We start from the raw sequence: 14,866 nt of genomic DNA on the forward strand, positions 1-14,866 counted from the left end.
CATAGGTGAGAGGATTATTCTAAGAGGGGTGGGCGAGATTCTGTGGCCTGCACTGTGCAGGGGGTCAGACTAGATGATCATAATGGTCCCTTCTGACCTTAAAGTCTATGAGTCTATGAGAGTGGCTACTGATATTAAAGTGCTATCTGACCTAATCTGCTTCAGGGCAGGGATTGCAAATTGTACCCAGGCGCAGTTACTAGCTGCTAGCATTTGACATTTTCAATACATGGTTATTATTCAAATATAAATTAAACGGTATGAGGACATGGAGCTGCACAGTGATAACAAAGGTAAATGATGAAGTGCTAAATTTTAAATAGTAATCAATTAAAAAGCACAAAAGTCTATTTAAAAGGGTTTACCAGGAAGGAAGAACAATTCAGGGATTCAGAGCAGCAGATAAAGACACATTTGTGAACTGCTGGAAGACTTTGTGCAGTGAGAACCAGTGACCAGGGATTCTTTATTTCCTAGGTCTGTGTATGACACTCCTGCAGCACCTCAGTAAAACATACATTGGGATGCCTGTGCCTTTTAAGAACCCAGTCCTGGAGAGCATTGCAACGACACACCGTGCTATGGGATTGGAAATTCAAACATCTCTGTCCGGCAAAATTTTAAAAATCCCGTCTGTCCCCCGGCCCCATTTTTGCAACCATTGGTGTCTCGGAGGGGGAGAAGGGGCGGCTGTGCTGGGGAGAGCCCAGGTTTTACCTCCTGGCAGAGCCTCTCCCCTGGGCTTAACCTCACATCCCCATAATTCCTGATTTTTGTCCCACAGCCCCGCTCCTAACGCTGCTTACCGCTGCCCCCTACTCGGACCCAGCTAACTCCTGTAATATGCTCCCTTTGCCCCTTTTGGCCTCTAAAGGAAGCAGCGGGTAGAATCTGATACCAAGTAAGGGCACGCTGCCGGGCAAATGGCTTCAGCAGATGTTTCTGAGCGTGCTCAGACAGCCCGTTCGCTCGTGATCAATGGAGAAAACCAAGTCGGGGCCGCTTTTCACGCGATCGCGCAGGCATCAGATGGGCAAGGACAAGTGAAGGCAGCGGCTTCAGAGGCGAACTGCGCATGTTCAGTCCGAGCCCTAGCGGCGCTGCAGCAGAGAGTTTGCAGCAGGCAGAGCCCGGAGAACAAAGCGCCGAGCTGGGACCTCGGAGGTGAGGGGCAGGAGTGGGAGCGGCGTTATCCCTCCCTGCGCGGGAGCGGAGGGTTGTGCTGGAATTGGGGGGAAGCTTCAACTCCCTCCCACCGCCGCCCTCCTCAAAGGGCGCCCGAAAGGTGGGAGGCTCGCGGTGGGGGCGCGGGGAGCTCCGCCAGCCCTTGTCACCTGCCTGGTGAGTCTGTCTCTTTTGGGGGGTTTTCTGAGGCACAGCCACACTCCGGGCACATCCCATTGTCCTGGCACAGCCGAACCCTGACCTTGCTTTAAGCTGTGACCTGCCTACCGAATGTGGTGGTCCTATCTACCGCTTACTGTTTTGGAAGAGTTCTTGGACAGACAAAGCCAGATAAACTCTTTGAAATACATGGTAGAAATTAACAAGCAATCTCACCCTTCATCCAATAGTTGCATAAGGATAGAAAATGTTTGTGTATTTCTTCTTTTCTCTTGATTTGTAACCCACTGATAAAAAAATTCACTGTCAGTACCTATTGTTGACTACTGGAATAAACTCCCTCGCATAGGCTGCGTCTAGATTGGCATGATTTTCCGGAAATGCTTTTAACAGAAAAGTGTTCCGTTAAAAGCATTTTCGGAATAGAGCGTCTAGATTGGGACGGACTCTTTTCTGCAAAAGCACTTTTTGTGGAAAAGCGTCCGTGCCAATCTAGACATGCTTTTCCACAAAAAAGCCCCGATCGCCATTTTCGCGATCTGGGCTTTTTTGCGGAAAACAAATCTGAGCTGTCTACACTGGCCCTTTTGCGCAAAAGCTTTGCACAAAAGGGACTTTTGCCTGAATGGGAGCAGAATAGTATTTCTGCAAGAAGCACTGATTTTTTACAGTAGGAAGTCAGTGCTTTTGCGGAAATTCAAGAGGCCAGTGTAGACAGCTGGCAAGTTTTTCCGGAAAAGCGGCTGATTTTCCGGAAAAACTGGCCAGTCTAGACACAGCCATGGAGTCATAGGGCTGGCAGAGACCTCAGGAGGTCATCGAATCCAGGCCCCTACCCAAAGCAGGACCAACCCTAGATAATTCAACCCATCCAGGACTTTGCCAGGCTGGAACTTAGAAACTTCTAGGGATGGAGATGATTCTGCCACCTCTTTAGGTAATCCATTCTAATGCTTCTAGTGAAGCATCCTTCTAATGAAATAGTTTTTCCTAATATTCAACCTAGACCTCTCTCACTGCAACTTGAGCCCATTGCTCCTTGTTCTGTCATCTGTCACCTCTGAGAACAGCCTCTCTCCTTCCTCTTTGGAATCTCGCTTCAGGTGGTTAAAGGCTGCTATCAAATCCCCCCTCACTCTTCTCTTCTGCAGACTAAACAAGCCCAAATCCCTCAGCCTCTTCTCGTATGTCATGTGCTCCAGCCCCTGAATCATTTTCATTGCCACTTTTTGGAAAATGTTTCCACTTTTTCTTTTTGAGACTAGTGCCTTAAAATGTTCCAGATTGCCACCCTTCTCTCTTTAACGACTTACCCATGAGATCAGTTGTCAGGTTTTTCTTTTTTCCACTTAGTGATCAAATGTAAAAGCACATGGGGCAGGGAGTGTTCCCATAGTCAGTTGCAGCAAGTTCTGCTTTGCCTGGAGCTGCTCCCTATCCTGGCAGATGCAGGGGACTTAAGGATCTAATTTCCCTGCACAGACTCGTTCCTTTTCTCCTTTCATCTCCTTTAAAATGTTTGCTGATGATCATGACTTGCTCCATCTTCTGCTATATATTTTAGACCAGTGGTCTCCAACCTTTTTATACCAAGATCACTTTTTAAATGACAGAACAAGCCAAGATCTACTGCCCTGCCCCTTCCTTGAAGCCCCGCCCTCCTCCCCATCACTTGCTATCCCCAACCCTTATACTGCTGCTTTTTTTTCTTTCAATTTTTCTGTAGGAAGAGGTTTTTCCAACATTTGGCCTGTCTAGACTGGACCAAATGTCTGGAAAAACCCCTTCTTTTGGAAGCCCCTTTATTCCTTGTGGAAAGAGGAATATAGGTGTGACCGAAAGAGCATGTTTGCTCTTCCACTAAAAAAAGTGAAAGAACAAATGCATCCCTGGATGCAGAAGAGTTTTTCTGGGATATCTCCGGAATCCTGATAAACTCCTGGGCTGTCTACACACAGGCCACTTATTCCGGAAAATCAGCTGCTTTTCCGGAATAACTTGCCAGCTGTCTACACTGACCCCTTGAATTTCTGGAAAAGCACTGACGATCTACTGTAAAATCATCAGTGCTTTTCCAGAAAAACTATGCTGCTCCTGTTTGGCCAAAGTCCTTTTCCGGAAAACTGTTCCAGAAAAGGGCAAGTGTAGACAGCACAGCTTTCTTTTCCGCAAAAAAGCCCCGATCGTGAAAATGACGATCGGGGCTTTTTTCCAGAAAAGCACGTCTACATTGGCACGGACGCTTTTCCGGGAAAAGTGCTTTTCCGGAAAAGCATCCTGCCAATCTAGACGTGCTTTTCCCGGAAATACTTATAACGGAAAACTGTTCCGTTTTAAGCATTTCTGGAAAAGGATGCCAGTGTAGACGTAGCCCTGCAGTCTAGCCGTACCCTTGCTGGGTTGAGACAGGATGTGTGGGCTCCAGGGTGGGAATGAGGGATTTGGGTGTGGGAAGGGGTGAGAGGTGCAAGCTCTGGGAGGAAATTTGGATGCAGGAGGAGGTGGAGAAGGGGACGCTGGCTCAGGGAGGGGGCTCCAGATGGGGCAGTGTTGGGGTCAGATGTAGGGCTGGGGTACTAAGCAAGCCACAGGCTTGTGGATGTGAGGGTTCAGGAATTTGGGTTGGGGTATGTGAGGGGCTCAAGGCAGGGGGTTCCAGTGTATGATAGGCTCAGATCTAGGGTCTGGGGGAAGGAGGAGTGCAGGAGTGTTCTGATGCTGTGGCCAGATGGGGGCTTGGCCCCAATTGGGGGTGTGTTGGCCAGGCTTCATTTTTAAATAAAATACTATGTCAAACACAAAAAGTTTCTGCATTGTCTTTATTTATGAGAAGGGCAGGGAACCTGTTTTGAGTCAGGGGTCACTGACCCACAGAAAAGTCAGTTGTGGCCATACAAGTGAGATGCAAACCCCCCCCCCCCCCCGCAAGCCTCACTAATGTGGCCCCAACTGTGCTGGTGGAAGCAGGGGACGTGGTACTGGGGAAGGGTGCTAGTGGGTGCTGGGGCAGGGGACAGGGTGCCAGTGGGGGCAGGGTTCTGCGGCTGGGAGCAGGGGAGAAGGAACAGGGTGCTGGGAGGGCAGGGGACAGGGTTCTCTGGCAGCGGGCAGGGTACCAGTGGGGGCAGAGAGTCCCCTGCACCAGCTTCCTCCCAGGATTCCTCCTCCCTCCCTCCCTCCCGGAGGAGGGAAGCCACGTCACACGCCTCCTCTGGGCCCAACTCCTCCTTCCCCCATGGAGCAGGGAAGCCCGTGCATGCACCCCCTTGGGGCCAACCTCCCCCCTTGTGGAATAGGGAAGCCCCCGTCACATGCCCCCTCTGGGCCTGACTCCCCCTCCCGTGGAGCAGGGAAGCCCGTGCATGCGCCGCCTCGGGGCTGACCCCCTCCCCCACAGAGGAAGGAAGCCCCGTTGCGCACCTCCCCCTGGGACTCCTCCCCCATCTCCTGCAGAGGAGAGAAACTCCGGTGCGTGCCGCCTCTGGGGAGTCCTAACCCCTCTTCCTTCCCCCCCCCCCGGAGGGAAGCCCCAGCATGTCCCTGGAGCACCACAGACCTGGAGGACGGCAGCAAGCAGCGCACTTCCGGAAACCCCGGAAGTGGCGTGCAGCTGCCGGACTTCCGTCCACCCTGCGGGAAGCTGTCCTCCCTGCATTGTCGCTGGAGGTAGGTAGTGGGGCATCTTGGGGGTGGGGAATGTTGGGGGGCCCTGAACACCTCGTGATTGACTGGTTGAGCCCTCCTGATCGACCAGTCAATCGTGATTGATGGGTTGGTGACCACAGTTTTAGAGAGTTTTGTCTGTCAGTTTGTCTCTCTGGGGTTTGTCTCTGTTGCCAATTATGTGCCAGTTGCCAGGCATGAAAATTAAATTTTGTACCTCTTCCTTTGCTGTGCTTTCTCTTGTTAATAGAGCATCCTCAGGGCTACCCCCACTGTGTGAAAAACTGTTGGGCTAGCTGTGACTTTATATCCATTTGTCAAATACTGACATGAAACCATCACCGAATATGGCTTCTTTCTCCCTTTCAAAAGTGCAGCAACTCCAGGTTTTGGAGGGAAAGCTATGGCTGTGACTTCTCTCTCCTCCTGAGTAGAGAGGAGGGAGGAGGAAAGGATTCTGGTGTCCCTGGTTAGTCCACAGTAGGGTTGCCAGATAGTTTCACAAAAAATATTGAATACCCCCTCCCAAAAAAAAGCCATGAGAAAATTTGGTTGAGCAAAAACAAAACCAAAAAAATGCTGCAGGAAAAGTTTTTGAGCAAATAAAAAAAGGGGGGGAGGCAGGGGACCAGAGTTGAAATGCAGGCCTTTAATTCCTGGGCTGCTCAGCATGTCCCAAGCTGGGCCTTGAGAAAAAACATTTTAGATGCCCAGTATGTTCTGAATTTTTTTACTGGACGGAAGACACAAATACTGGACACCTGGCAACCCTAATCCAGAGTCACTGAGAGGAAGAACAGGGAGTGACTCCAGATGAACATGCGGGCAAAGGAGCTCAGGCTCTGTCCTTCTGGTGGTGGTGGGGAGGGGCAGTTGTCTTGGAAGAGGGGAAGCTCTCAGCCTCACTCTGTTTTCCCCTCTTCTCAGGAGTTTGGGGTGGAGCTTTCTGGGTCAGATGTTGCTGTTTCCCTTGTGGTCTGGGAGCCCAGGCTGAGCAGTGGCTGCTTCCCCAGCAGGGTCTGTGCTTGGAGGAGAATCTGAGTGAAGCTTTGCTTGTGCCCAGCCAAGGTGAGGACCCTCCATTGTAAATACCCCATGGGCCAGCCCTGGGCTCTGCCTGCTTCCATCTGAGCCAGAGATTCCAGGGGATTGAGAGAGACCTCAGGGAGCATGCTGGATGGGCCGGAGAGTGACTCTGCACAAACAGCTCCTTCCCACCACCCATCTCTCCTTCCCGGAGCCATTGCAGGAGCTGATCCAGCCACAGGAGATCAAACATCCAGGAGTGATTTTCTGTCACCTGGAGAGGGAGGGTCCAGGGAAGGGAGGCACAAGGAGGAAAAGGAGAAAGATGCTGGAATGGGTAGTGGGAGAAATAAGTGGGGAGAGAGATTCCCAGATCTCACCTGCCTGTGCACACTTACTGCAGCACTCCTGGGCAGATTCACTTTCCTGTGGGTGAAGTGAGGAGCAGGAAGCGGAAAAGCTAATTCCTGACTCTCCTGTGCCCCTATGGTGGGAGTGTGTGGCCCTGGGTCGGTTCAAAATGGTTCGTGGTTCAGTGCTGGTGCGAGGGCCTGGGTCCATGCTATAATAAAGAGAACAAACGTTTCCCCGGAATAGAACCAGAGAAGTGCAGGGCTGAAATGAACCGTGAGAGGTCATATGGTCCAGCCCCAGCACTGAAGTGTTTGTCCAGCCTGTCCTTAAATACTGCTAGTGACAGCGATTCTACACCCTCTCTCAGTAGCCAATTCCAGTCTGCACTAGCCTTTGTCACATGGCAGAGTCAGTCAATTTGTGATCCACTGTAACCTCAGAACCTTTGGAGCAGTGCTGTCCCCTTGCCAGGCAATCCCCAGTTTGCAGTTGTGCATTTGATTTTCCTTCCCCAAGTGTAGTACTTTGCACTTATCTTTGAACAAGATTAAATTTAACATTCAGATCAATTCTCTGATTTAGACAGGCCATTTTGAATTCTAATCCTGTTCCCCAGCATGCTTGCAACTCCCCCAGCTGGGCGTCATCTGGAAAATAAGCTTGTTCTTCACTCCATCATCTGAGCCATGAATGGAGATATGGAGTAGTACCAACTTGAGGACTGGCTTCTGTGGGATTGCATTAGGTACCGCCTCCCAGTTTGTCAGCAAACCATTAATACAGTTGGACTTCCCTTGTCCCACACCCACGGGACCTAACTGGTCTCAAAGGAGGGAGTTTGCTGGGCCAGTGCTTTCTCAGGGGACCTCCAGCTTCCTGGCCTGGCTTCCAGGTTCCCCACTGAGCTGCCAGCCTTGCTGTCAGACCTGGCCAGTGGGCTCCTGGCCACCAGCCTGGCTCCTGGCTGATGACCCAGCTCCGCCCCTAGCCTGGCTGCATTCCCAGGTGTCAGGGCTCTCTGGTCCAGCAATATCTGAAGTCTGGCAGGCCCATGGATGTTGCTGGACCAGAGAGGTTCAACTGTAATTGCTCTCTGAGTACATCCTTTCTAGTATACCACATTTCCGTACTTTGCTTATGAGTTTCCTTAGTTTGCTTATGGGATCTCCTATGTCAAACGCCTGAGTCAAATTAAGATCTATGAAGTCTACAGTGTACCTCAGATCCAGAAGACCAGGACCCCTGTGAAAGCAGCAAATTAGATTGGTTTGGCCTGATTTGTATTTGATTCTCCACATTGGCTGTAACTTCCTGCTTTACTGTCCTCAAGGGGCTCAGAAATGGATTGTTTAATATAACTTTCTTTCAGGATATCTAAGTCAGTTTGTCTGGTCTTTATGCCCCAGGTCTTCGTCATTCCCTTTTTTTAAAGTAGTTCTTATGTTTGCCATTCTCCAAGCTTCTGCGACTCCACCAGTCTCAAGAAGTTGTCCAAGATAGCTGATACTTTTGCCAAGATAGTTTCTGCTCATTTTTTGTGTACTTTAGGACAAACTTAGAATCATAGAATACTAGGACTGGAAGGGACCTCGAGAGGTCATCGAGTCCAGTCCCCTGCCCTCATGGCAGGACCAAATAGACATTTATCTAACCTACTCTTAACCCAGCTGACTTTATTAGATGTGGCTTATGTCAATATTTTTTCAACATGTTATTTCCCTCTTGTGGTTTCTGTTCCTTCTCCCTCTTGGTTAAGAATAATTATTTTAAGTATCTGGTCACAATTATGAGTTTTTTAGTGAATGCCAAAAGGCATTAAACACCTTCCCGTTGTTGGTGTCATTTACTATTATTAGCTCTTCCTCCCTGGGAAATAGGGGACCTACACTTTACTTCACCTGTCTTTGTTCCTCATGGATTTGTAGAAACCTTTGTAGAAATCTTTTTGTCACTTTCGAGGCATAACTCATTTTGTGTCCTGACGTGTGTGCTATTTTTTTAATTCCTCTGAAGCAATTTGTCCATGATTCAGCTTTTTGAAGGATTTAGGGGTGTAAAATGATACCCGGTTAGCATTAGGCTTACTGGAATGCTTTCCAAGTAATGGGTTAGACAGCTAACTGTGCCAGGTGGGAGAAGCCCTGAGTGAGTCCAGCCAGCCATGTGGGGGCAGCAGGCAGGGCTGCGCTTGCGCCAGGTCCCGACTTGGATATGCTGGAGCAGCCCAGATAGTTATGCAGGACCCCGGCCACGATAGAGTGTCCAGAGCGGGTGGTGGTACCGCAGCCCCCGGCAGTGTCAGGGAAGCCGGAAGGGACTCCAGCCCGGGCCATGTTGAAGCAGTCAGGCGGGACCCTGACTATGCTGGGGCAGGCGGGTGGGGCCCTGGCCCATCGGGCAGGACCTGCCTATCAGTGGTTAACTGGTTAAACAGTATGCTTTTATCCATTGAACTGGTTAACTATTTTAATGGTTATTTACATCAATAGTAGGATTCCTTTTTATTGTGTGGTCATGAAGGAGTTTATGGTAGAACCATATTGGCCACTTACTGTTCTTTTTGTCTTTCCTTCACACTATGACTAAACTTTTGGGTGAATGCCATCTGGTCCTGGTGACTTATTACTGTTAAGTTTTCAGTTTGTTCTAAAACCTTCTCTAATGACATCTCACTCTGGGATAATTTCTCAGATTTGTTGCCTAAAAAGAAAGGCTCAGGTTTGGGAATCTTCCCAATATCCTCAGCCATGAAGAATGAAGCAAAGAATTCATTTAGCTTTTCTGCAATGACTTTATCATCTTTGAGTGCTCCTTTAGCATCATGATTGTCTGTGCAGGGCAAGAATCTGGGGGAGTTGTGCTGTGAAATTATTTCCGGTTCTGACATGTCCCCATTTGTCCTTTGTGCCCTACCAGGCTGCAATGTGACACACGGGTTTTGCTCCAGATCATTCCATGCTTCCAGGGCCCAGGGAAATGGCAGCCGTGAAGCCGGCAGAGGTAGGGCTTATAGGGGAGCTGCTGGTGGATTCCTGTTGGAGGAGAAAGGGCAGTGAATACCACAGTGGGGAGGAGGCAGGGTGGAACAAACCTGCTAGGTGTTGATACTGTGAAACCCAGATCCTAGTTAAAAGGCCCCTGGGGTTGATGGGTGGCTGGGAATTCCCTGCTTTATAGAACAGGAAACAACCCCTTGAACGGTTTCCCAGCCCAGCCCCAGAGTTGAATCCTGGAGTCTGAACCTACCCGCCAGAGGCTGCAGGGACAGACAAAGGAACTCCCAGCAGTGAGGCCCAGGGACGACACTATATTCCCTCCCACCCGGCTGCTGGCAGTGGGGATGGGGTTGGAATTCCCACCAGGGAGCTGTTGCCAGACCGTGCTGGCAGTGCTGTCTCTGGCTAGTAGGCGAGTGATGAATGTGAAGAACCCTGCCCGCCCCCCCTCTGCTGGGCAGGGTCGGGGGCTCATTTTCTCCCTCACCTTGCTGCTTCCTGGCTGCTCTCATGTGAGGAGTGTGGAGGAACCAAACTGCCTGACTCCCAGAGCTTTCATGTGATTGGCTGCTTCCCCCATGAGTCGTGGGGCAGCAGGCACTGAGCGGGGGGGCTCTTGTTCTTCCAGGGGCTGGTGACCTTCAAGGAGGTGGCCGTGTATTTCACCAGGGCAGAGTGGGCTCTGCTGGACCCCGCTCAGAGAGCCCTGTACAGAGCCGTCATGCAGGAGAACTACGAGAACGTGACCTCGCTGGGTAAGGAGCCTGTCCCCACAGGTCTTAGAAGGGGAAATGCAGAGTTAAGGTTCACATCTCCAGCCCTCCACAATGCAGCCTTGACTCTGCCCTGACTCAGCAACACCCCAAAGACACACAGAGTAGCACTCACCCCTCCACAGAATGCTCTGAGAACAGAGCCAAGAGCAGTGTGGCACAAAGTCTCACAACTTCTCTTTGCTAAAGCAAAATTGGGTTAGATACTGTGTAAGGATCAAAGGCTGCCTCCCCCTGGTCTGCACTCAAACCTGAGCCTAGTGCACACAATCCATCTGCCTTCTGTAATATCACCACCCCGGTACTCTGGCACTGAGGGGTCCTTTGGAGTCAGTCCTTTCACTTACCCCTTGTTGAGCCCTGGAGACCACTGGCATGTCTGCCATAGACTCCTGAGCACCTTTTTGGGGAGAACACACCCTGGTTCACATTTAGTGATATAACCTACAACACTCAGCACAGAAATGAGGAAGTTTCATGTGTATCTCTCTTCATATCCTAGATCTTGTTTACACTTTCCAGGAGATCAGCGCTGTGGGGATCGATGTCCCAGGGGTCAATTTAGCAAGTCTAGTAAAGAATCACTAAATGGACTGCTGATAGCACTCCGTACAACACAACACACACAATGGCAGATTCTCTTAGCCCTTTCTCCTCTTCCTTATTGACCATCACATTTTCAGACTAGGAGATCTAATTAGGTCATCTACTCTCCTCTCTTCTATAATACAGACACACGGTGTCATACAGTTACCTTTATAGTGAGCTGAATACTGTGTTTTTCGAATAAGTAAACATGTTATTAGTTTTGCTGAATGATTAAAAATTAATCATGCTGTTAAACAATTAAATACCATTAATTTAAATATTTTTGTATATTTTCTACATTTTTCAAATTATTGATTTTTATATACAACACAGAATACAAAATGATCCAATGTTCTCCTTATTTTTCATTACAAATATTTGGACTGTTGAAAAGGGTATTTTTCACTTCATCTAGGAATTGTAGTGTATCTTTATTATAAAAGTTGAACTTACAAGAAAATGGCATTCAAAAACAAAACAACGTAAAATTCTAGAGCCTACAAGTCCATTCAGTCCAGCTTCTCGTTCAGCCAATTGCTCAGACAGACAAGATAAGAATAACCACACTGGATCAGACCAAAGGTCTATCTAGCCCTGTATCCTGTCTTCCAACAGTGGCCAATGCCAGGTGCACCAGAGGGAATGAACAGAACAAATGATCCATCCCATGTTGCCCATTCCTAGTCTTCGATGGACAGAAGCTAGCAACACCATTTCTACTCATCCTGGCTAATAGCCATTGATAGACCGATCCTCCATGTATTTATCTAGTTCTTTTTTGAAGCCTGATAAAGTCCTGGTCTTCACTACGTCCTCTGGCAAGGAGTTCCACGGGTTGACTATGCACTGTGTGAAGAAAAACGTCCTTTTGTTTGATTTAAACCTGCTAGCTATTAATTTCATTTGGTGGCCCCTAGTTCTTATGTGATGGGAACAAGTAAATAACATTTCCTTATTTACTTTCTCCACACCAGTCATGATTTTATAGACCTCTATCACAACCCCGCTTAGTCTCCTCTTTTCTAAGCTGAAAAGACCGTCTTTTTAATTTCTCTGCATATAGCAGCCATTTCAAACCCCTAATTACTTTTGTTGTCCTTTTCTGAACTTTATCCTAATTCCAAGATATCTTTTTTGAGATGAGGTGACCACATATGCATGTAGACTTCAAGATGTGGGAGTACCATGGGTTTAGAAAAAGGTAATAAGATGTTCTCTGTCTTCTTTTCTATCCCTTTTTTTAACGATTCCTAACATGGTTTGCTTTTTTGTCTGCTCCTGTACATTGAAAACATCCACTCAGAGAACTATCCACAGTGACTCCAAGATCTCTCTTGAGTGTTAATAGCTAAATTAGTCCTCGTAATTGTATATGTATAGTGAGAATTATATATTCCAATCTGCATTACTTTGCATTTATCAACATTAAAATTCATTTGTGATTTTGTTGCCCAGTCACCTAATATTTTTTTTATTTGCAGGAGATAATGCTGCCTGCTTCTTATTTACAACTAGCCAATTAGCCCGTTATAAAACGGGATTTTCAGGTCTCTCCTCCACGTCGGTCTTTTCTCCTGAGCCTTTGGTGTCTCTCTCTCTCTTCCTCCTCCTTCTCCTCCTGCCTCCCCCTTTCTCTCTCCACTGCCTTCTGCCTCTTTCGCTTCTCCCCCTCCTGCCTCTCACGCTCTCTCCACTCTCCTCTGTCTCCTTCGTGGATGCACGCTTGTCCAGGCCCTGCCCCTGAGTGTGTATGTCACCGCCCCGCCCCCCTTCGCCTCCCGCCATGGCACTCGGCTGACTTCTGTGCTGCTCAGCTGGGCCACCGCGCAGGAGCAAGAAGCGCAAGTGGCCGTTTGGGCCCCGCGCTCCCCATGCAGCACCCCCGTGCTGCATGGGGAGCACAGACCCCAAATGGCCGCCTGTGCGGCAGCCCAGCTGAGCAGCACAGAAGTCAGCCGAGCGCCATGGCGGGAAGTAACAGCGCCACCCAGAGGCATTGGCCACTGTTGGCAGACAGCATACTGGTCTGAATGGATCTTTGGTCTGACCCAGTATGGCCATTCTTATGTATGTAATGGACCATGAAAGAGCTTAACCTTCCTGTGAATGTCTCAGTCCACATATGAGTAATGGCTTAGCAAGGCACACAAGATCATGTGAGGAGACCATATGACCTTTAAACTCCACTTTGTTATCTGTATATTTCCACAAACTATGTTGGCAACTTAGCTTGAAACAAAGGGTTCCCACGCTATAATAAGGCAGAGTGGGACATAATGATTTGTTTTTACTACGTTGCCACTCAACACCTGAAAGAAGTTCTGAAAGACAAAGGATTCAGAACAGTGGAGGGGAACCCAGGTTGCCCAGTATGTGTAGTCTGTGCCTTAAAACTCTGTAAACCTGCTTGTATCGTTAGAGTGAGAAATTGATCATTCACATCCTACCTATTTAGTACATTATGCTTCATTTGCAGTGTTGTTTATTTGCTAGGTGAACTCCTTTGACCTGTTTGGTATTGCTTATGGTCATTTAACATCTGTCTTTCTATAGGTAATAATCTTGTTTTATGTCTTCTCTTAATCAGCGTGTGCTTTTAAGCAAAGTGTCTGGAAAAATCTCAGTTCTGTAAACAAAGTGTTTCATATCTTTGCTGCATCAAGGGGAAAGTGACCTTTATTAATGAGCCTGCATTATACAGACCCCTCTGCAGTACAAGATGGTATAGTACTGTGGTTATACTCCAGCAACGGTGCAAGGCTGGAGAGCTGGGAAATTGGCTGTTGTCTTCTGTCTGTCTTTGAGTGGTTTAGGTAAAGCACTCAGGTAGCTCAGCTGGGTGTGTGGTGCCACCTGCTGTTGTAATATATTGATATTGTGATATATTGATCCTCTCATGAGTGCAGGGGACTGGACTTGATGACCTTTGAAAATTTCTTCTAGTTCATCTTGGAGTGCTTACTCATGTCCATTCAATGTAGGTAAATGTGCTTGCCATTAGGTAAACCAGTGCCCAGGAGCAGCCCCCCGTCCACAGCCTACCACGAGAAGATGGCTGCCCCAGCAAGGCTAAGAGCCAGCGGCAGCCCCAACGCTAGGGCCAGAGCTGGGAGCCTGCTGCCGATGGGGGTGGCAGCCCAGGGGCCAGGGCCAGGCTCTCTCTTAGTCAGTTAACCAGTTCAGCATTAAGTTAACCTAATATTTAACTGGTTAACTGATTAATCAGGATTTTACATCCCTACTTGCCACATGCACTAGTGCTGGAAAATTTTCCCTCAGCAGTATCCATAGGAGATCAGCTCCAGGAATGGTGCACAAATGCTGTTCTATATAGGGCACCGCTGGCCCCCTTCTTCAGTTCCCTCTTGCTGTCTGTGACGGTGCTTGGAACTGCTTGCTGCAGCTTAGATTGCGGTCTTTAACATTAGATCCCTTATTTAATTATAAATAGTTTACCCTATAGTTCAGGGATGGCTAATCTGTGGCTTACGAGCTGCATGAGGCTCTTAAAAGAAAAAATTGCGGCTCCTGCACCCGCACTCATGGCTCTGAGAGGGGCAGCGTGTTTCTGTCTGAAAGAGACAGAGCCGGAGTCGCGGCTAGGGTTGCCAGGTGTCCAGTTTTGAACCAGACAGTCCAGTAAACGTCCAGTATTTTTGTTGAAATCATCTGGCTACTCTAGTTGCGGCATCCCATGCAGACTTCAAAATGGCCACCTTCAAAATGGCTGCCTTACAAGGGCAATGCCTGCTCTGCTCTTACCAGGACAATGGCTGCTTTTTTCTTTTCTTTTTTTTTTTTTTCTTCTCTCGACAACTTTTTTCTTGGCTCTGTGCACTGTATCCACCACTATTTTGGCTCTTCATCTGTAATGGGCTGGCCACCCCTGCTACAATTAATAAGTAGTTGTAAATGGTTGTACTTAACAGTTAGTTCCTGTTAGGGACTTAGCCTGGGGACAGGGTGTGCCCCACTCCCCTGGCTTCAAAGCCTATGAGAAGTTGTCACAGGCTTATGCCAGGCAGCAATCCGCCTTCTGCCTTGGGGAAGCCCATATTTTGGATGAGTGTTGGATCTGCAGATCTGCCCTTGCTCCCCAGGACTTGGCACTGAGCATTAGTG

The 14,866-nt window shown here is 48.6% G+C and overlaps 2 protein-coding genes across 4 annotated transcripts in view; both read left to right on the forward strand.

The window, feature by feature from the left end:
* The window catches only part of LOC112543745 (zinc finger protein 75A), a 59,423-nt gene extending 58,500 nt beyond the window's left edge, over window positions 1–923 (forward strand). For all 3 annotated transcript variants that reach the window (XR_012896954.1, XR_012896956.1, XM_075904253.1), the window contains one exon: window positions 478–923. The gene's annotated coding sequence lies outside the window, so the exon portion shown is untranslated. The remainder of the gene's footprint in view (window positions 1–477) is intronic.
* A 5,012-nt stretch (window positions 924–5,935) lies between these two features.
* LOC106731291 (uncharacterized) overlaps window positions 5,936–14,866 on the forward strand; it is a 97,968-nt gene continuing 89,037 nt past the window's right edge. Inside the window, 3 exon segments of the mRNA XM_075904271.1 lie at window positions 5,936–6,075; window positions 9,304–9,387; window positions 10,012–10,138. Of these exon segments, the coding sequence (XP_075760386.1) occupies window positions 9,343–9,387; window positions 10,012–10,138 (172 nt within the window). The 5' untranslated portion in view covers window positions 5,936–6,075; window positions 9,304–9,342.

Source organism: Pelodiscus sinensis, chromosome 20 (genome assembly GCF_049634645.1).
Source record: "Pelodiscus sinensis isolate JC-2024 chromosome 20, ASM4963464v1, whole genome shotgun sequence".
Taxonomy (NCBI): Eukaryota; Metazoa; Chordata; order Testudines; family Trionychidae; genus Pelodiscus; species Pelodiscus sinensis.